Source organism: Mus musculus, chromosome 8 (assembly GCF_000001635.26).
Source record: "Mus musculus strain C57BL/6J chromosome 8, GRCm38.p6 C57BL/6J".
In the NCBI taxonomy this organism is placed as follows: domain Eukaryota; kingdom Metazoa; phylum Chordata; class Mammalia; order Rodentia; family Muridae; genus Mus; species Mus musculus.
The window spans coordinates 112,783,665-112,807,345 of record NC_000074.6 but is presented as its reverse complement, the minus strand read 5'-3'; the positions used below and the strand labels follow the sequence as shown (position 1 = coordinate 112,807,345).

Sequence of the window (23,681 nt, the reverse complement as noted above, 5' to 3'; positions counted from 1 at the left end):
AAGAGCTAACACAGCAGTGTAGTCTCAAGCTTGGCTGCAGTAGCTTGGAAGGCTTTGCTGCTACCAGAGGTGTAAAGCCCTTCTTGCTTCATGCTCTGCTTTTTATCACCTTGGAGACCCCATCTGTTGGTTTTAATATCATGTGACTCATTTGTGAGTTTGACGATTTTCCTCCCATATGTTTTAGTGATCAGATTTATTGGGTTACTGAATGGAAATCATACACCATGATATATCCATCGTGAATCGATTGGGACCATCCTATCGCTTCATGGACTTAGATGTGTGAGTGTTTGTGCATGTACAAAAAGAACAGCTCTCTTAGTAAACTCTAAGTGTACAATACAATATTGTAGTTACCAAGCTGCACAATGGAATAGTATCCAATTTAAAAACAAAAACAAAACCAGAGGGGAATCCTGCTATGTCTGGTGAGAATAAATTCACAGAATATTATGCAATGTAAAATAACATAAATATTCAGCAAAATGAACAACCGAATGATCTCTTTCCTTCTGGACTGTGTATTTTCACTATAATTACAAAGAATGCCTGAGGATTCAAGTATGTCACCTCAAGTGTGCTGTCCAATGGAAAACCACATCCCTGTCTTTGTTGGTGGCACCTTTCCATAGATGTTATTTCCTTGGTGAATCAAAGCTTCATCTACCCTAGTCCTGTATCTAATCAATGAGAGACCTAGAAGAGGAAGTTAACCCTCTCCTCATATGCAAGAAAATCTTCTAATTTTCATGATGGTGTGGCCCTCATTCACAGAGTTGAATTTTTAGGATATGAGATGAATTGGCACCAGCAAGATGGTGATTGGGTGGATAAAAATCTAAATAAGAATGTTATGGAAAATAGCAAGGGGAGAAGGGAACTTGCATAATGTAGGGAAAATAATCCTACATCAAGTGAGCAGAGAATAAGTGGAGATCTCACTGGAAAAGAAAGAGGGAGCCGTCTGCCACCAGTCCTATTGTGCCATCCTTTGTGTGGGTGCTCCACATGCTGTGCGATAGTAAGATGGACTACACTTAAAAATGTTTTCTCTTTTATCCTTGAGAAGAGTTTTTGCTATCCTAGGTTTTTTGTTATTCCAGATGAATCTGCCGATGATACCCAAGATATAAGATACAATTTCTAAACGCATGAAACTCAAGAAGAACGAAGACTAAAGTGTGGACGCTTTGCCCCTTCTTAGAATTGAGAACAAAACACCCAATGAAGAAGTTACAGAGACAAAGTTTGGAGCTGTGACGGAAGGATGGACCATCTAGAGACTGCCATATCTGGGGATATATCCCATAATCAGCTTCCAAACACTGACACCATTGCATACACTAGCAAGATTTTGCTGATAGGACCCTGATATAGCTGTCTCTTGTGAGACTATGCCAGGGCCTAGCAAACACAGAAGTGGATGCTCACAGTCAGCTATTGGATGGATCACAGGGCCCCCAATGGAGGAGCTAGAGAAAGTACCCAAGGAGCTAAAGGGATCTGCAACCCTATAGGTGGAACAACATTATGAACTAACCAGTACCCCAGAGCTCTTGACTCTAGCTGCATAAGCATCAAAAGATGGCCTAGTTGGCCATCAGTGGAAAGAGAGGCCCATTGGACTTGCAAACTTTATATGCCCCAGTACAGGGGAGTGCCAGGGCCAAAAAGTGGGAGTGGGTGGGTAGGGGAGTGGGGGTAGGGTATGAGGGACTTTTGGGATAGCATTGGAAATGTAAATGAGGAAAATACCTAATAAAAAATATATAAAAAGAAATGTTTTCTCAATGGTCTATCTGCCATTGAAGCCCATGCTAGGCCAAGAAACAAGAGTAAAACAAGGTGACGTTGTGGAGCATAAGTCTCAGTACCCTAATTTTCAAGGAAAATACCCCAGTATCACAGCTCAAAAGCACTGCTATGCTGCAGAGAGGTATAAAGGTCGAATATGCAAAGTAGGCCGTTGAGGTGTGGTCTGTTGCTATGTACTCTGATGCTAAATGCTGCCCCTGGTTGCCTCAAGGACAGGGATGAGAGAATCTTCACCTACCTACACCAAGTAATGCTAAGTGACCTTGCTCCTTCATTTAAAACTATTGGTTGGATAAAGATCAACAGCCAATAGCTGGGCAGAAGAGAGGTGGGTGAGGTTTCGGGTGCCGGGCTTGGAATATTAGATAAAGACTATGAGGAAGAAAAAGCTGGAGAGAGGAGAAAGCGTCATGGGGTAGGTGAGGCATGAAAACATGGCCATGAGGGCTGGCCCGTTAAAGTTAAGAGCTGCCCAGATAGAACATGGCAGGTCATAACTCGGGGTTATGGGTAGGGAAGTAGAGAGACGAGGACAGTGGGTAGATATGTGCCCAGATCTAGTGCTTTAAAGGCTTATTATAAATATAGAGGTTGTGTGTCTTTTATCTGGGAACTGAATGATCAAAGGCAGGGTGGAAACGCCCAACTGGGATTAATTATTACTACAACAGCGGTCTTCGGCACGTCCTCTGTGTCCAAGAAGAGCAGTCAGTGTCACACAGATGAGCAGAAGGCAGCTGAACGTTTTAAAGAGAAGACATCCAAGTGGAAGCAAGGCTTCTTTTCTGTTGTTGTTGTTTTTGTTTTTGTTTTCCTCCAACTTTTTAGTAGGTATCTACTTCATTTACATTTCAAAGGCTATCCCATAAGTCCCCCCACCCCCACCCCCGCCGCTCCCCTACCCACCCACTCCCACTTCTTGGCCCTGGTGTTTCCCCTGTACTGGGGCATATAAAGCATGCAAGACCAAGGGGCCTTAGAATACCCAAGAAACAACTTGCAAAACACATGATACTCAAGAAGAAGGAAGAGCAACGTGTGGACAATTCGCCCCTTCTTAGAATTGGGAACAAAACACCCATGGAAGGAGTTACAGAGACAAAGTTTGGTGCTGAGACGAAAGGATGGACCATTCAGACACTGCCCCACCCGGGGATCCATCCCATAATCAGCCACCAAACACAGACACTAATGCATATGCCAACAAGATTTTGCTGAAGGGACCCCGATATAGCTGTCTCTTGTAAGGCTAAGCCAGCGCCTGGCAAACACAGAAATGGATGCTCACAGTCAGCTATTGGATGGAAAACAGGGCCCCCAATAGAGGAGCTAGAGAAAGTACCCAAGGACCCAAGCAACCCTATAGGTGGAAGAACAATATGAACTAACCAGTACCCCCCAAAGCTCGTGTCTCTGGCTGCATTTTAAGCAGAAGATGGCCTAGTCGGCCATCATTGGGAAGAGAGGCAAGGCTTCTTATGGTTTAATTTTTCTCCATGAAGATTTGTAACGTAGACAATTGGAAGACGTGTTAAAATGTCGAGAACACCATTCTGCTCGCTTCAGAACCACTTCATTAAAGTCTATTCTATGGCAGAAGCTACAATGCCTACACTGCTCTAGCACCATGAAATGTTCTAAAGAGAAAGTGTAAAGTGCTTGAGCGATGGCTCAGTGGTTAAGAGCTCTGACTGCAGTTCCAAAGGACCCGAGTTCAAATCCCCCGGAGAAAGTGTAAAACGCAGACAGAACTAAAACTGGTTCTTAGTTACTAGAATGCATGAGCTCGCATGATTTTCTGGTTTCCGCCTGAGCAGCTGAAACCACCATTTCTGGCAGCCTATCCTAATTTTCAGCTATACCTAGAGGCTAGTTGTCAAGAGTTCATGAAGAACGAGTTACTCAGAATAGACACTTTGAGACATATTTGTATTAGCTCTCGTCCTTGATAAAATAAATCGTATGCGCCGCTTGCTCTTTATAGGGATAAACGTCTTCTCCCTTCATCTAGTATCAGAATGAAGCCTTGACTGCACAGTTATCCGATTAAGGCCAAGAGGAGAGTCAGAAAGCAATCGGGGCTTTGAACAAAGCTCGATGTAAATTGACCTTGTGCTTCTCTCCAGGCAAAAGCATCCACGAGACTTCCAGACTGTGACAAGTTTGCTAACTGAGCAGCAGAACATCAGCACCTCCGTGAAATTAAAAACCCCAGGATGCGGCTGAGCAAGCACACCGTGCAGGCTGGAGAGCATGTCACAGGTGCCTCAGTCTACTCACCTTGCTGATTAACGAGGCGCGACTTCTTGCAGTAATACACCAGCTCCTGTTGGCAGTGCTCCGCCCGGTTAATGGCGGCCTGGAGCTGTTCCATGCTGGCCGTGTACTCAAACACCCCAGTGTGCGCATTCTCAGAGTGAGTGTTCCTGACTCTCATCAAGTCGGAGCCGTTGTGCTGCATGACGGTCCATGCCGTTTCTTGTATGCAGAAATGGGGGAAGAAAGAGAGGAGACCGTCACTAGTCTGCAAAAGTTAAAATAAATAAAGAAAATCAAAATCATCTTCTCTCTGAGTTGAATTTTTTTTCTAGTCATCAAATCTCTCTGAGAGGCAAAATCAACACAAATGGACTCTCAAGTTTTTTAAAATTATAATGACGCTTTCCCCTGAAATAGATGCTTATTCTATGTGTTTGCCATGGTGTTGTTTGTTTTATATTATTTAACCACAGCAATATTTATGAGGATGTTATTGGAAAAAAATCAGAACTATTGAATTTTTTAGTCACGGTCATGGAGTGAAATCTAATAGCCCAGCTTTTTAAAGATACATCACTATTTTTTTTTCTCAAGAAAGAAACAATTGCACATGTCCTAAGTGTAGAATATTACTTGTTTTATACATGTAGAATTACATAGTATGATGTAGGGGAAAGTCCATATTACAATTAGTAAAATAATTTAGATTATATGATGTAAAAATGAAATTGTTTACTTTTAAAATTATTCATGTTACCAGCCAAAATGAAGTCAAAATTTTAACCTCTCTTTAATCAATATGAGTATATACCATTTTTCTTTTTTTTTTTTTCAAATTGTGTGTGTGTGTGTGTGTGTGTGTGTGTGTGTGTGTGTGTGTTTAAGGCTGTACATATGACTGTATGTACCCTTGAAGGCCAGAAGAGGGCACCAGGTGTTATGGAATTTGGATTATAGTCAGTTGTACATGGATGATTTTGTCAAACTGGGGGGAGGGGAAGTAATAAATTACAGAATATTCTCCTCTATTTAGCTAATATAGCCACAAGAATCAACAACACAAACAAGATGGAGGGTCAAGTTTGTCTCCATCACTCCCGTGATAATCAAAATAGAAAGATGGGTAAAAGAGACAGGAAAAAGAATTCAGTGTTCACTGTCTTCTGTTTAATGGGTCATGGTTTCCTGTGAAATGGCGGCTTGGTCCCTTCATTATTTTTTTTTTCTTTGCGTTTCTGCTTATCATAGGAATCAATCAGCAGAACGCTTTTCTCCAGAAGGTAATAATATATAAGTTAATAAAATTAATTATGGGTGGCCTACAGAACATGGCTGATAGAGCTGGATAGAGCTGGAAACCTGGCATGTGTCTGTGCCCTTCAGAAAGCATAGCGAAAACGTAAAAATCCAAGCTTGAATTGGGAGAGCCAGTCAATAGGCTTGGTCAGAAATCCTATAGTTTTTGCTGACTCAACCACTGCTTTTGGAAGTTTAAGGTTATTAGTACCAGGAGGTTGCAGTCACCCTGGGCTCTGTCGGCCTGGCTCTTATTGTTAACAGAACCAATGGCCTTTTCTTGGGGTGACTCTGCTGCTGCCCATGAAGAAACTTAACTCTGGCTGAGTGGCTTCCAGACAAGCAAAACAATGAACCTGCTTGGAGCCTTTGTGGCTGGGCCTTTTGGGTCACTTTAAGAGGGACCTCCCTACAGTCCAGAAAAGGTTAAAGCCACCATGTGTGGCCACTATTCAATGGCAGCTCATATAAATGTTTCTTTTTGGAAATACTGAAGTAGACAGACCTTAGCAGAGGTTCTATAAGCAATTTTATTTTCTGATACAAAACGCTGCACTACATGTGCAGTTAATGAGAAGTTGCGCTTAACAGCCCATCTAGATCTCCCCGGCAAAGAGATAGGAAATCATCTGAGATTTTCAGCAATGGAGGCGAGGGCTCCTGAAGCCATGTCTGGAGCCACCGGTTTAGGAGCAACTTAGTGTCACTTTCCTAGACAGGATTACAGTAACTGAGGTTTCTGGTGTGGCTTTAGAAAGGATCATCAGAAAATTAAAGGAACACATGATCTGTAGTGAGTCATTTTACTGGGCACTCTTGATGTGAGATCATTGACATTGTTTCCCATTGGGTGTCACCAGCCCACAGCTTGGCCCATGCAGAGGGCATGTGCGAGGGAATGAGGAAATCATCAAATAAGGAAACAGATCAATAGAAACGACATGGTGCCTAGGTTAGAGCACAGCCCAGGAGGCCGTCTGATTGCCATCTGTGGTGTCTCTGAAACTTCCAATGCCATTGAACTGTTTCATAACACTCTAAGTGACAGATGACAGAGAGGATGGTGACCTGCCATGAACAGTCTATGATGGCACACTACTTCCAAACCAACAAGTTATTCTGTCACATATATAGATAGCTACCTTCATCTCTCATCTATCTATGATCTATCCATCCATCATTTATTTACCAATCACCATTTATGTTCTATCATCTATGTATTCATCTATAATTTATTGGTGTATCTATTACCTTTCTATCTTTTATCTATCATACATCATCTATCAGCTATACATCTATCATCTATATATCTATTATCCATTCATCTATAATCTATCATCTTTCTAAAGATCCATCTATCCTTTACCTATCCATCATAGATCTGGATATTATATATTCATGCATTTATCTCCTTATCTATCTATCCACTTACCTACAATCTATCATCTGTTCATCATTGTCTATCATCCACCCATATATCATCTACCTATCCTTTACCCATCACCTAGCTAGTTCCTCTATAATCTTTCATCTACCTACCTACTCATCCATAATATAAAATAAATATCTGTCATCTATCTACCTATCAACTATCTACCCATTCATAATCTAACATCTATGTATCTATCATCTATCTGTCATCAATTACACATTCATTTACTATCTATCCATCTATCATCTATCAAGTACTGACCTGTCTTTTACTACTGTCATCTACTTACCTACCTACCTGTCCTAACTGACCTCGAAGTACTCCTTATTGGGAACCGTTTCTCACAGGGAACCTTAACAGCTGAGGTTTCTCACATTCCAGTTTCTCACAAGCCATGGCACTGAGTGTCAGATGCACCTGTGTGTGTGCGCTGCAGCAGAATCCCAAGACAAGAGCTCTGACCAGTGAGATGCAGGTCTTCTACAGGATGACTCTCCCCCTCCCCCTCCCTAAAGTGAGAAGAACTGTGGCTCTGGAATGTAACAAATCTGTATCAGGGAGGTCACAAATCCTTAGATTTTAATTACCCCAGAGGGTGGGTGGCAGCCAAACCTTTACATCTCTCTAGAGAGATTTACTCTCTGTAACTTGCAAGACAAATCTACATTTGGAGGTTTTTCAACCTCACAGTGGTTCTGTGTGTTGTTTTGCTTTATGGTTGCACTTGTAGCTGTTGTCAGTTTCTCTGCCTCTCTTAGAAAGAATAACATTGTTTCCTTACAAGTTATTAGGAATTCCTGTGGCTAGACAAGCAACTACCATTTGATTGACAGCCGACTGACTTGCCCCCTCTGCAGCGGCAGACAGCTTGGCCTCCCTTTACACAATCATATTAATAGTCCTCATATGTACATGTGTTTGTTATTTTATTTCTCCTTTGAACGGTCTCTAACAGAGAACCCATCTCTCCATTAATAACACACTCACCACAATCTCTAAAAATGCACTTTCAAGTGTTTACCTTTATGTCTGTTTTGGAGTCATGTTTTTCATTTCCTGAGAAATTATTCCTTACTAAATGCAACAAGAGTTATGGGGTAAGGAATCGAGGGGCAATGAGCAAGAAGAGATTGCTGAAACAGGCAGAAAAAAATCTATGGAGTTTAAAAAAAAAAATTAGAATGGTAATTTGAGTTTGCCAGTGTCTCTCCCTGAAGAGATTTCTAATACTATGAATTGTAAATAAAGCTACTGAGTAATTAAGGCCTTGATTTACCTGAGGCCGACTGCTATTTTTTAGGGTGATAACAGTATAAAGAAAAAAAAAACCTGCTGTTTAAGCAACATAGTCGCAAAGCTGTGGCTGCCTTGTGTTTAATAGCCGAGGGTGACAGATGAGCTAAGGGCTGGAAGGAGCAGGTAGGGAGTACAGGGCTCTGAAAAGCAGAAGAAGGGGGCCAGCTAACAGTCTTGGTGCTTACACAGCTGCTTCCCTGTTAACCCGAATGGCTGCTACGAAGCCTCTCTGCCTCTGGGTTCTCCAAGGTAAAAATAATCAGGCAAAATTTTTTAAGACCCTTGTCTTATTATAATAATAGCATTGAGTGCCCATTAGGTGAAAGTTGTTGTCTCCTAGCCAACAGAATGGAAGCCTCCTCCGTGAAGAGTTTATCTAGTTGGGCAGGTCAACAACCCGAGCAAGACACTGCCCCTCAGGAAGACAGGGTTTTATTTAAGTCACAGTAAGAAATAGACGGAACTATTATCCCATTAAAGGGATGATACACTTTTCCTTCCCAGAATTCCCACACACTAGTACCGTCCATATGAACCACAGTGAGGCTCTGTTGGGTCCACTCAGATTTCTCTGCCCTGACTCAAAAATAAATAGATAGATGATAGATAGATAGATAGATAGATAGATAGATAGATAGATAGATAGATGGATGGATGGATAACATAAAATAAAAAGCTTATCTTTCTCATTTCTTCTGGCTCTTTCTTTCAGATGCTGGCAGAACCAACCTGTGCTGTCTCTGGCACTTTGGGCTTTGTGTTGCACATCTGAAGCTTTCTTCCCTGCCATGTGGCCAACCTTCACACCCAGCTCAAACAGCTTGGCTCTCTCGTTCTCTCTCCTAAGCTTCCAGCTATGACTCGGTGATAGCCTTCACCCGAAAGTGCCCACACTGTGCAAGCATCTCCTTCTTTGGATTTGGCAGAACCTGAAAGCCATAGGCTTGGGACAGCTTTGAAAGCCATCAATGTTGGGGAGCTCAAGCCCCTCCCCCCCAGAATGACTCAGTTTCCCTCCAAACCCTGATATCCCCACATCATTATGATAAAAAAATCACACTAAACTGCTTGTTTAAAAAAAAAAAAAAGTAGAGTTTTCAGCCCAGAAACACCCAACAGTACAGCAGGGAATGGAGAGGCGAAGGCACAGAATTTCCATTGGTCAAGGGTTTGAAAGCAACCACTTTAGCTCCCCCTGAAGCCTTACAGTGTAATGTTTGATAAACAGAAACTTTTAAATATGAAACTATTTCATCACAGCAAACAGGGCGAGTTTAGAATGGAATAAAATTACCTTCCACCAAACAGGCACATTCCCAGGGACTTATCTAATTCTATGTTTAAATTATATTTAGGAAGCTCAATTGGCAAAGAAATTTCAGTCTTTAATGTGACTTAAGAAACTATCCGCCCGGCTGGGGAGGCAGCCTAAGCCACAGCAGCAGCGGTCGCCATCTTGGTCCGGGACCCGCCGAACTTAGGAAATTAGTCTGAACAGGTGAGAGGGTGCGCCAGAAAACCTGACAGCCTCTGGAACAGGCAGAAGCACAGAGGGGCTGAGGCAGCACCCTGTGTGGGCCGGGGACAGCCGGCCACCTTCCGGACCGGAGGACAGGTGCCCGCCCGGCTGGGGAGGCGACCTAAGCCACAGCAGCAGCGGTCGCCATCTTGGTCCGGGACCCGCCGAACTTAGGAAATTAGTCTGAACAGGTGAGAGGGTGCGCCAGAGAACCTGACAGCTTCTGGAACAGGCGGAAGCACAGAGGCGCTGAGGCAGCACCCTTTGTGGGCCGGGGACAGCCAGCCACCGTCCGGACCGGAGGACAGGTGCCCGCCCGGCTGGGGAGGCGGCCTAAGCCACAGCAGCAGCGGTCGCCATCTTGGTCCGAGACCCGCCGAACTTAGGAAATTAGTCTGAACAGGTGAGAGGGTGCGCCAGAGAACCTGACAGCTTCTGGAACAGGCAGAAGCACAGAGGCGCTGAGGCAGCACCCTGTGTGGGCCGGGGACAGCCGGCCACCTTCCGGACCGGAGGACAGGTGCCCGCCCGGCTGGGGAGGCGACCTAAGCCACAGCAGCAGCGGTCGCCATCTTGGTCCCGGGACTCCAAGGAACTTAGGAATTTAGTCTGCTTAGGTGAGAGTCTGTACCACCTGGGAACTGCCAAAGCAACACAGTGTCTGAGAAAGGTCCTGTTTTGGGCCTTCTTCTTCGGCCAGGAGGAGGTCCAAATACAAGATATCTGCGCAACTTCCCTGTAAGAGAGCTTGCCAGCAGAGAGTGCTCTGAGCACTGAAACTCAGAGGAGAGAATCTGTCTCCCAGGTCTGCTGATAGACGGTAACAGAATCACCAGAAGAACAATCTCTAAACAGAGTCAACTATAACTACTAACTCCAGAGATTACCAGATGGCGAAAGGTAAACGGAGGAATCTTACTAACAGGAACCAAGACCACTCACCATCACCAGAACCCAGCACACCCACTTCGCCCAGTCCAGGGAACCCCAACACACCTGAGAACCTAGACCTAGATTTAAAAGCATATCTCATGATGATGGTAGAGGACATCAAGAAGGACTTTAATAAATCACTTAAAGAAATACAGGAGAACACTGCTAAAGAGTTACAAGTCCTTAAAGAAAAACAGGAAAACACAATCAAACAGGTAGAAGTCCTTACAGAAAAAGAGGAAAAAACATACAAACAGGTGATGGAAATGAACAAAACCATACTAGACCTAAAAAGGGAAGTAGACACAATAAAGAAAACTCAAAGCGAGGCAACACTAGAGATAGAAACCCTAGGAAAGAAATCTGGAACCATAGATTTGAGCATCAGCAACAGAATACAAGAGATGGAAGAGAGAATCTCAGGTGCAGAAGATTCCATAGAGAACATCGGCACAACAATCAAAGAAAATGGAAAATGCAAAAAGATCCTAACTCAAAATATCCAGGAAATCCAGGACACAATAAGAAGACCAAACGTACGGATAATAGGAGTGGATGAGAATGAAGATTTTCAACTCAAAGGTCCAGCAAACATCTTCAACAAAATTATTGAAGAAAACTTCCCAAATCTAAAGAATGAGATGCATATGAACATACAAGAAGCCTACAGAACTCCAAATAGACTGGACCAGAAAAGAAATTCCTCCCGACACATAATAATCAGAACATCAAATGCACTAAATAAAGATAGAATACTAAAAGCAGTAAGGGAAAAAGGTCAAGTAACATATAAAGGCAAGCCTATCAGAATTACACCAGATTTTTCACCAGAGACTATGAAAGCCAGAAGAGCCTGGACAGATGTTATACAGACACTAAGAGAACACAAACTGCAGCCCAGGCTACTATACCCAGCCAAACTCTCAATTATCATAGAGGGAGAAACCAAAGTATTCCACGACAAAACCAAATTCACGCATTATCTCTCCACGAATCCAGCCCTTCAAAGGATAATAACAGAAAAAAACCAATACAAGAACGGGAACAACGCCCTAGAAAAAACAAGAAGGTAATCCCTCAACAAACCTAAAAGAAGACAGCCACAAGAACAGAATGCCACCTTTAACAACTAAAATAACAGGAAGCAACAATTACTTTTCCTTAATATCTCTTAACATCAATGGTCTCAACTCGCCAATAAAAAGACATAGACTAACAAACTGGCTACACAAACAAGACCCAACATTTTGCTGCTTACAGGAAACTCATCTCAGAGAAAAAGATAGACACTACCTCAGAATGAAAGGCTGGAAAACAATTTTCCAAGCAAATGGTATGAAGAAACAAGCAGGAGTAGCCATCCTAATATCTGATAAGATTGACTTCCAACCCAAAGTCATCAAAAAAGACAAGGAGGGACACTTCATTCTCATCAAAGGTAAAATCCTCCAAGAGGAACTCTCAATTCTGAATATCTATGCTCCAAATACAAGAGCAGCCACATTCACTAAAGAAACTTTAGTAAAGCTCAAAGCACACATTGCGCCTCACACAATAATAGTGGGAGACTTCAACACACCACTTTCACCAATGGACAGATCATGGAAACAGAAACTAAACAGGGACACACTGAAACTAACAGAAGTGATGAAACAAATGGATCTGACAGATATCTACAGAACATTTTATCCTAAAACAAAAGGATATACCTTCTTCTCAGCACCTCATGGTACCTTCTCCAAAATTGACCACATAATAGGTCACAAATCAGGCCTCAACAGATTCAAAAATATTGAAATTGTCCCATGTATCCTATCAGATCACCATGCACTAAGGCTGATCTTCAATAACAAAATAAATAACAGAAAGCCAACATTCACATGGAAACTGAACAACACTCTTCTCAATGATACCTTGGTCAAGGAAGGAATAAAGAAAGAAATTAAAGACTTTTTAGAGTTTAATGAAAATGAAGCCACAACGTACCCAAACCTTTGGGACACAATGAAAGCATTTCTAAGAGGGAAACTCATAGCTATGAGTGCCTCCAAGAAAAAACGGGAGAGAGCACATACTAGCAGCTTGACAACACATCTAAAAGCTCTAGAAAAAAAGGAAGCAAATTCACCCAAGAGGAGTAGACGGCAGGAAATAATCAAACTCAGGGGTGAAATCAACCAAGTGGAAACAAGAAGAACTATTCAAAGAATTAACCAAACGAGGAGTTGGTTCTTTGAGAAAATCAACAAGATAGATAAACCCTTAGCTAGACTCACTAAAGGGCACAGGGACAAAATCCTAATTAACAAAATCAGAAATGAAAAGGGAGACATAACAACAAATCCTGAAGAAATCCAAAACACAATCAGATCCTTCTACAAAAGGCTATACTCAACAAAACTGGAAAACCTGGACGAAATGGACAAATTTCTGGACAGATACCAGGTACCAAAGTTGAATCAGGATCAAGTTGACCTTCTAAACAGTCCCATATCCCCTAAAGAAATAGAAGCAGTTATTAATAGTCTCCCAGCCAAAAAAAGCCCAGGACCAGACGGGTTTAGTGCAGAGTTCTATCAGACCTTCAAAGAAGATCTAACTCCAGTTCTGCACAAACTTTTTCACAAGATAGAAGTAGAAGGTATTCTACCCAACTCATTTTATGAAGCCACTATTACTCTGATACCTAAACCACAGAAAGATCCAACAAAGATAGAGAACTTCAGACCAATTTCTCTTATGAACATCGATGCAAAAATTCTTAATAAAATTCTCGCTAACCGAATCCAAGAACACATTAAAGCAATCATCCATCCTGACCAAGTAGGTTTTATTCCAGGGATGCAGGGATGGTTTAATATACGAAAATCCATCAATGTAACCCATTATATAAACAAACTCAAAGACAAAAACCACATGATCATCTCGTTAGATGCAGAAAAAGCATTTGACAAGATCCAACACCCATTCATGATAAAAGTTCTGGAAAGATCAGGAATTCAAGGCCAATACCTAAACATGATAAAAGCAATCTACAGCAAACCAGTAGCCAACATCAAAGTAAATGGAGAGAAGCTGGAAGCAATCCCACTAAAATCAGGGACTAGACAAGGCTGCCCACTTTCTCCCTACCTTTTCAACATAGTACTTGAAGTATTAGCCAGAGCAATTCGACAACAAAAGGAGATCAAGGGGATACAAATTGGAAAAGAGGAAGTCAAAATATCACTTTTTGCAGATGATATGATAGTATATATAAGTGACCCTAAAAATTCCAACAGAGAACTCCTAAACCTGATAAACAGCTTCGGTGAAGTAGCTGGATATAAAATTAACTCAAACAAGTCAATGGCCTTTCTCTACACAAAGAATAAACAGGCTGAGAAAGAAATTAGGGAAACAACACCCTTCTCAATAGCCACAAATAATATAAAATATCTCGGCGTGACTCTAACGAAGGAAGTGAAAGATCTGTATGATAAAAACTTCAAGTCCCTGAAGAAAGAAATTAAAGAAGATCTCAGAAGATGGAAAGATCTCCCATGCTCATGGATTGGCAGGACCAACATTGTAAAAATGGCTATCTTGCCAAAAGCAATCTACAGATTCAATGCAATCCCCATTAAAATTCCAACTCAATTCTTCAACGAATTAGAAGGAGCAATTTGCAAATTCATCTGGAATAACAAAAAACCGAGGATAGCAAAAACTCTTCTCAAGGATAAAAGAACCTCTGGTGGAATCACCATGCCTGACCTAAAGCTTTACTACAGAGCAATTGTGATAAAAACTGCATGGTACTGGTATAGAGACAGACAAGTGGACCAATGGAATAGAATTGAAGACCCAGAAATGAACCCACACACCTATGGTCACTTGATCTTCGACAAGGGAGCCAAAACCATCCAGTGGAAGAAAGACAGCATTTTCAACAATTGGTGCTGGCACAACTGGTTGTTATCATGTAGAAGAATGCGAATCGATCCATACTTATCTCCTTGTACTAAGGTCAAATCTAAGTGGATCAAGGAACTTCACATAAAACCAGAGACACTGAAACTTATAGAGGAGAAAGTGGGGAAAAGCCTTGAAGATATGGGCACAGGGGAAAAATTCCTGAACAGAACAGCAATGGCTTGTACTGTAAGATCGAGAATTGACAAATGGGACCTAATGAAACTCCAAAGTTTCTGCAAGGCAAAAGACACTGTCTATAAGACAAAAAGACCACCAACAGACTGGGAAAGGATCTTTACCTATCCTAAATCAGATAGGGGACTAATATCCAACATATATAAAGAACTCAAGAAGGTGGACCTCAGAAAATCAAATAACCCCCTTAAAAAATGGGGCTCAGAACTGAACAAAGAATTCTCACCTGAGGAATACCGAATGGCAGAGAAGCACCTGAAAAAATGTTCAACATCCTTAATCATCAGGGAAATGCAAATCAAAACAACCCTGAGATTCCACCTCACACCAGTGAGAATGGCTAAGATCAAAAATTCAGGTGACAGCAGATGCTGGCGAGGATGTGGAGAAAGAGGAACACTCCTCCATTGTTGGTGGGATTGCAGGCTTGTACAACCACTCTGGAAATCAGTCTGGCGGTTCCTCAGAAAATTGGACATAGTACTACCGGAGGATCCAGCAATACCTCTCCTGGGCATATATCCAGAAGAAGCCCCAACTGGTAAGAAGGACACATGCTCCACTATGTTCATAGCAGCCTTATTTATAATAGCCAGAAACTGGAAAGAACCCAGATGCCCCTCAACAGAGGAATGGATACAGAAAATGTGGTACATCTACACAATGGAGTACTACTCAGCTATTAAAAAGAATGAATTTATGAAATTCCTAGCCAAATGGATGGACCTGGAGAGCATCATCCTGAGTGAGGTAACACAATCACAAAGGAACTCACACAATATGTACTCACTGATAAGTGGATACTAGCCCAAAACCTAGGATACCCACGATATAAGATACAATTTCCTAAACACATGAAACTCAAGAAAAATGAAGACTGAAGTGTGGACACTATGCCCCTCCTTAGAAGTGGGAACAAAACACCCATGGAAGGAGTTACAGAAACAAAGTATGGAGCTGAGATGAAAGGATGGATCATGTAGAGACTGCCATATCCAGGGATCCACCCCATAATCAGCTTCCAAATGCTGACACCATTGCATACACTAGCAAGATTTTACTGAAAGGACCCAGATGTAGCTGTCTCTTGTGAGACTATGCCGGGGCCTAGCAAACACAGAAGTGGATGCTCACAGTCAGCTAATGGATGGATCACAGGGCTCCCAATGGAGGAGCTAGAGAAAGTACCCAAGGAGCTAAAGGGATCTTCAACCCTATAGGAGGAACAACATTATGAACTAACCAGTACCCCTGAGCTCTTGACTCTAGCTGCATATGTATCAAAAGATGGCCTAGTCGGCCATCACTGGAAAGAGAGGCCCATTGGACACGCAGACTTTGTGTGCCCCGGTACAGGGGAACGCCAGGGCCAAAGGGGGGGAGTGGGTGGGTAGGGGAGTGGGGGTGGGTGGGTAAGGGGGACTTTTGGTATAGCATTGGAAATGTAAATGAGCTAAATACCTAATAAAAAAAAATGAAAAAAAAAAAAAATCAAGTGCTTTACTCAAATATTATTAATTTATATTAAAAAAAAAAAAAAAAAAAAAAAAAAAAAAAAAAGAAACTATCCATTGGAAATACAGATTTTTGTTTATTTGCTCGTGTCAGTTAGCTTGTAATGCTTAGACTGATTTTTAATCCACTTGGAATCTTTTCCTTCACAGTGATTTCAAACTTCTATTAGTTTTCTAAGTCACACATTTGCAAGCTACTGATTCAGCAGTGTGCCTGGTTTTCTTGACGGCTATACCTGATTTGGGTAACAAGAAGAGACACACAACAGGGTACTGATCAAAGTGGGGAAAGGCTTCGGGCTGCAAGAAAAAAAAAAAGGACCAAGATTTAAGTTCTTGCCTGTTCCTCCTGATACCATCAGCCTGTCACACTGACATTTGCTAAGTCTTAGTGTCCTCGTTTGCAAAAGTAGAAACCAAGGAGACTCTCACACTGTCACAAGTGCTTCTCCAACCTCTGGCTGGGGTTGTTATATTCTGAGTTGTCTCTTTTGTTGGACTATGTTTCAATATTCTGAGGCTTCCAGAGACAAGGAGCTGTGCCTGAACAACTGTGTCTCTGCCCTCAACATCTGGCAGGCATAATTCAGCAATTTGCATATGGTGAGGCATGCCTGAATTAATATCCATAGTAGCATGCGAGGTAGTTGATCCCATCATTTATAGATCTTTATTATTTGTGAATTCATCCACTTGCTGGAAATTTATGTGTAACCCTGAAAATTTTCTAGTCATTTGTAGTCATGCACAGAGTAGCAAAAATTGAGTTCAGCCAGAGCTGAAGAAGCAGCTACTCCCTGTCTCTTGCTTCAGTGTTCATATTGGAAGTGAATGGAGTTATGATCTATTTCGTAATCCTTCCCTTTCTCTCTTCTAGCTGACGGTATTGCTGTTTAAGATGCCCCTCTAATACTGCTGAGGTCCTGAGAATCATCATTAAGCTCAAACCATGATCTGAACATAAAACATGTTAGAGGACCACTGCTCCGTCTTGGGTTTCAATGCTTTGGGTCATTAATGAATCACAGGTCTCTCTCCTCTCTCCCTGTGTGTGTGCATGCATGCATGCATGCATCCATGTTTGTGTGACTGCGTGTGTGCGTACACACACGCGCATAATGGGTATGTGTATGTATATGTATAATGTCTTTTACCTTAAACACATATAAAAGATTAAATATTGATCTATTGAGGAGAATGCTGCTACCAGAGGGCTCTTGCAAACCTATCTTCCTACGTTCCGCTTAGGAGCAATGATTTAGTATTTTTTAATCTAATGTCCAAGTGACTTTATGGAACATGACTAACCATAAATCAAAAAATGATCCCTCCTATCTACTACCTCACTCTGTGCTCTCTCTTTCTCTCTCTCTCTCTCTCTCTCTCTCTCTCTGTGTGTGTGTGTGTGTGTGTGTGTGTGTGTGTGTGTGTGTGTGTGTGTGTGTGTGTGTAAGCCTCAGATACTAGAGATATTTATTAATTTACATAGGTCATATTTTTCAGAATCACAACTAATACCTCATATGTAGACAAATAGCTCATAAAGCATTCGTGGGAACATGGATTTTTTTATAGCCTTTCTGGGCATTGTGGTTAAGTTTTAACATCCTATATGAACTAGACACATTTAAACGTTAATCTGGACACTGAAGTGTGTATCTTACATAGACAGATTCATCCTTTGTTCTTTGTGAATTTTTTTTTTCACAGTGAGTATCTCTAAATTTACAGAGCAGACAAAAATCTGAGAAGCTGATGTCTCAAACAGCACATCCAAATCTGTACCCATAAAATAACCATTTTGAAGGACTGTTACGGTACTATGCCCCTTCTGACCTCAGAGAAGGAAACCCCTGGCTACTGTCTGGGAATTTGTAACCTGCAGACTGTACAATCACACATGGGAGGCAAGCCTGTCAAATCAGCGTGTGTTTTAGATTGGTTTGGTCTCGGGAACCGTTTCCTCAGCGGTTGCCAATTCATGAAGCCACCAACCAATGCATTTGAAAACTCTCTAAAGATATGTTCTACAGTAATTCTCACACCACTAAAAATCAATAGCCCAGGATTAACCACTGCCCTGTGGTTTTTAGAATTGTATATTAGTATAGACCTATTGTTATCTTCTATTCAGCCGTCTCCTTCACATCTTGTTGGACTGTGACAAGAAATCATCAACTTAAAATAGTTAAGTGAAATTTCTGATGTCCACTCCTCAACGGTTTTTTTTTTTCTGATTTTATCTCCAGTAATGCAAAGACTTTGGTTGTCCATGTATATCATGCTTCTTCTTGCTTCCTTACATCTCATATGTATGCCACACACACAGGGCTAGCTGGCCTCCTTTCCCCATCTGCCTTGCTATTGGTCAAGGGCAATAGCACCACTACCAGCTTGTCACTGGATACCTGCGGTGATGGCTGGATGGGCTGTTCCCCCATAAGCCTCTAGAGTTTGAATACCTGATCTGCAGCTGGTGGTTCCTTTTGAGAAGGACTGGGAAAAGAGATGTGGGGAAAGTATGTCACTGAGGTCAGCTTTTGCCACTTGCTCTCTGCTTCCTGTTTGTGGTTGAGATGTGAGTTCCTGACTAAGGCACCAGCAACCTGCTGCCTGCTACCTCTGTCCTGCTATTGTGGAATCTCACACCCTAGAAATGTTACAAACCCAGCCACTTCTATACATTGCCTTAGTTTTATTAAAATAGTAAGAAAGTAACTGACACATTGGTGCTTCCTAAATGGCCTCCTAACTTTAATGCTCTATCTATTGGTTCTTTGCCCCTGGACAGGTATTTGCCAATGTGAGAGCAACTATGGTCCTATCAAAGGAGTTCAGGCTGTATACACCATATAGGACTGTGCTCTAAATATGTTTCCCCTCACTAGGGACAATACCCTCACTAGGGACAATACCCAACGACTTTAAGACTCTATAGTAAGGACCACATAACTCTCCCTCTTCTTCTACCCTTTGTTTGAATCTCTTATCTTTTACTATGCCCCACTCACTGGCCATACTCCAAGCTAACTTGGGGTCATTGCTGGGATGCCTGGAAGTCTTAGGAGTTGGCATTTGCCATTGTTTCTATCTAGAAGTTTCTTTCTTCAGATATTCACAACTAGACTTTTCAGTAGAAAATCTCCCTCCACAACAATGTGTGACTCGACTCAAAATTGCCCCTTTCCCTTCCTATCGTTCCCTTGCTGCTATGGATGTCTAACCACAGCACTGTGAGGTGTCACTCCCTGCGCTGATGTGAATTATCTACGCCATGAAGGCCAGTATAACCCTTACTAGCCATACGCGACTCAGCAGTTAAAATCTGACTGACAATTACTGGTTTTAGTTAAAGTACTTATATTTGCTTGCATTGATAAAATGAATTTGAAATTATTGAACCTTGAAATTAATCTAAATCAACTTAGAGTATTATATGGCTGACATATTAGACAAAACAGCATGCCTAGAATTCTCCTTTTGTATTTGATGAAAGAAAGATAGATGTGCCCTCTTTTTTGACATTTATATACAATTCCCCTTGGTGCCAATTGTTGAACAATTGTCCATTTCTCTCATTTTGATAAAACACCAGTTATCGCAACATGAATGAAACTATTTATGAAGTCTTTCTTTTCTCTCTCTCTCTCTCTCTCTCTCTCTCTCTCTCTCTCTCTATTTACTAGTGTTTATTATACCTGCTACAACTGAGTCCTTCAGCTCTGTTCTTCAAGACTGACTTATTTCTGACCCTTCCCTTTGTGCTCATAAAGTATATAATATGCTTATCCATTCTCACCAAAATAAACACACCAACCTACAAACAAATACCCCACTGGAATTTTAATTTAGGTTTGTACTAAAAATCAATATCAATCTTGCAAGAACTGACATTTTTACAATGTTGAGTCTCTTAATTAATGAAAATTTTATATTCCTCTCTACCTCTAGGATTTTAAATTGTAAACAGAACATTTTATATCTATCTGTGAGAAGCCTTGAAAACCCTCTATTGTATTTTTTTTTTTTTTACTGTGTGTTTGAGAGTTTTGAGGCGTTGGAGATCCCATCTTCTAAAAGGTCATTTTCTAATTGCACACTACTAGTATACAGAAACAAATAATTTTATGTTAGCTTGGGATCCAGTAATTATTATGAATTGAAATCATTTACTAGGGTTCTTCAAAATATTTTAATGTGTAATTTAATAATCCATGAATAATGAAAATTTTAGGCCATTCTTTCCCATCCTTGTGCTTTTTCTACCGATTGTATTGGCTAAGACCCCCCATACAGAAAGCTGTTCACACTGGCAAGATGGGGAAAGTTCTCAATAGTTACAAGCTGTTACCCATGTTAACAGATCTTTCTGAGCACTCTGGCTCCTTTTGAATAGTGGGTAGATGTTGAATTTAATCAAACCCATTTTTCCTGTGACTGTTAATTTATGTCTGAATTTATGTAGAACAGGAATTCTAGAAAACAAATAATTTTCATAGTTACCCATATTTAAAACAATGGCTCTTTTTTTTTTCCAGATCTTTCTTTCCTAGGCATTGATTGCTCTGACAACGGCTTGTGTTTTGAGACACAATAGGAAACACTTATCCTTAGAAACACGGCTCAGTCACTACTTGCACACAGACTAACAATATTGTAAATTATTAACATTTAACTAACACATCTGTTAAATATTTATGTTGCGTTTTACTAAATAGTACTGTGATGCTTAGTTTTAATTATCATCTTGCTACAATCTAGAATCTCCTGGGAAGAGAGTTCCAATGAGGAATTATGTAAGGAAAGTTGGTCTGTGTGCCTGTCTGTGGATGATTATCTCCTGGGAAGACTCGGGCCACGGTGGGTAGCATCATTACATTTGCTAGACAGTGTAAGTGCAGAAAAAGCTAGCTTGAGCACTAAGCAAGGATGTATTCATAACCTCTTTTCCTGACTGTGGATCTGATGTAACTAGCTGACTCAAGATCCTGTTGCCATGGCTTCCCCCAAGATACACCAGAATCTGGAATTGTAAGCTACCATAAACCCTTTCTCCCCTAAGGTACCTCGTGTCCGGATGTTTAATCACAGCAACAGAGAGGAAATGAAAACGAATATCTACTTCAGTCATGTTGCAAATCAGATTGATGTGATACTTATTTCATTTTGATTTTTGTGCAATCAGTCTATTAAAGCAGATTTGTCTAGCCAGTGGACGTGTGTTAACTTACCAGTCATATTGCAGTATAAGAGGAATGGCTGCAAAGGACCACTCCCATCTGAGTCTATGTAGTAGAATCCAGAAGCATTTCCTTGGTGCTTATAGGCTTCACATGACTGCTCATAGACAGCTGAGAGAGAGAGAGAGAGAGAGAGAATCATGAATGAAATAACATGAAACAAATCTCTCAAATTTTGAAAGATTTACAGTAGATCCCCAAATCTATGCACATCACTGGCCAAGGGAACAGGTAATATTTATATTTTAAAACCAAATCCATCCTTCTTTTCTTTACAAATTAATATGGATGAGATGGCTAACATACAAAAATTGAGGTTGTATTTTATGACGTTTTTATCTCCAAAGGAGAAGACTATTAGATCAAAATGAAAATTTAACCTACTTTTTATGGTAGTAAGAAGTAGAGAAGGGAAGACAGCTATTTAAATGTTAAGACCTTTGTAAGTATAATGTGGTATCTTGTGGTACCCATTTCAGAATGTCTAATTCTAGTATCACCTTGTAATAACCTAACATCTGAAGTACAATACCATAACCTTCAGAGCTAATCAGGTGCTGCCCAATAATTATGCAGTGGGGAGATTTTAAATAATATGTGAACTATGTTACTTTCTCACATCAATTTAGAGGTAAACATTTTTCTTCAAAGGGGGAAAATGATTTGCAAAGTTCCTCATCTATAGTTTTAAATGTAATTATGAAACTTCTCTAATGCTCTTTAATGAGCATTCAACACAATTAAGATTCAAAGCAGAGCAAATATTCATATGAAATATGCCCCCAAGTGGTCTCATTGTGTTGTGATCCATAATTGAATTTTTTATTATAGGAGTGTATATTTGCCATGCATAAGGCTTGATATTAACATCTGCGAAATGCACACTTCTCATTGAATGCCTGGCCAAATGTACTAGTAACTTCCATTAGGTTTTTAATTCCATGAAGTCTGAAATACAAAAAACCTCTGGATAGCCTCCCCCAAATCAATTTTAAATTTTTGAAAATTGTGTTAATGAATGTTTGGACGACATGAGACATCACAGCTAATTTGTGAAAAGTTATAAATTGTTCAAAATATCCTGGAACCTCCCTTCTATATTATTGCTCTGCAATATGACAGTGTCATTTCTTCCTATTTAAATTACATAGATGGAGACATAAGGACACAGTGGTTTGTGGCTATATTTGCATTGTTCACTGAAGTGGGCATGTAAAATGGTTAGTTTTATATTCCAGGGAGCATATGCATATGGTTATAAATGCCTTAAAAGTGGTTGCCAGAGATCTACACATAACTTTGGGATGGTGATAAGCTTCCAAAAGCACACAAATGGACAAGGAAATTAGACCTTTTTAAAATTTATTTTTATATGTTTTAAGATTTACTTTTATTATTTTTAATTACATGAAGGTGTGTGTGTATATATGTGCATGTGTGTGTGCGTGTGTGTGTGTGTGTGTGTGTGTGTGTGTATGTGTGTGTGTGTGTGTGTGTGTGAATACAGATACTACAAGCCAGATACAGAGGCCCAGAGAGTCAGATCTCTCTGAAGTTTTGGCCACCTGGTCTAGGTGTTAGAAACTGAAGTCAGATCCTCTAGAAGAGCAGTGCATGTTCTTAAATGTTGAGCCAACTCTCCAGGCACACTGTTTTACTAATTATATGTATTTGTGCAGGGTAGAATATGTGTGTATAAGTTCAGGGGCTTTGGGAGGTCAAAAGAGTTGGTTCCTTTGGAAATGGAGTTGTAGAAGGTTGTGAGTTGGTTCAAGAGGACACTGATAACAGAATAAAGATCCTTCAGAAGAGCAGCACTTGTGCTCAACTGATGAGCCATTTCCCTAGACCCAAATGGGAAATACCTTAGTGTTAATGTTCACTGCTTGATCGTCTATGGCATGGTGGTTATTTCCTAATTAAACCCTTTTCTTTTTGAAGACAAACTCTCACTGTTAGTTCAGTCTAGCCTCCAAGACATGATGCCCCTGCCTTCACTAGCCAAGTACTGAGATTCCAAGGGAATCTTCTAGATTTCACCTTTGCTGCTGTACTATGACTAACAGCATTATTCTAGCCCTGTTTCTCAGAAAATTGTGGACCAAACTCCTTCAGCTCTGTTTAAATATCTTGCTCATGGACCTATCCTGTTAATTTTTTAATGACATTATGGGCCGCGTGTCATATGTCCTTTCTATCCCATTCAAGTTTCTCCTCAGAGA

At 40.9% G+C, this 23,681-nt stretch overlaps 1 protein-coding gene across 4 annotated transcripts in view; it reads right to left on the bottom strand.

Annotated features, from left to right (window-relative positions):
• Cntnap4 (contactin associated protein-like 4) overlaps positions 1–23,681 on the bottom strand; it is a 312,910-nt gene that overhangs the window by 75,362 nt on the left and 213,867 nt on the right. For 2 of the 4 annotated variants that reach the window (XM_006530730.2, XM_030243313.1), the window contains exons 12-13: positions 21,451–21,570; positions 4,099–4,342 (exon numbers count right to left, since the gene is read on the bottom strand). In XM_006530730.2, the coding sequence (XP_006530793.1) occupies positions 4,099–4,279 (181 nt within the window). In that variant the 5' untranslated portion in view covers positions 4,280–4,342; positions 21,451–21,570. The remainder of the gene's footprint in view (positions 1–4,098; positions 4,343–21,450; positions 21,571–23,681) is intronic. The other 2 variants (XM_006530729.4, NM_130457.2) reach the window with 1 other exon arrangement.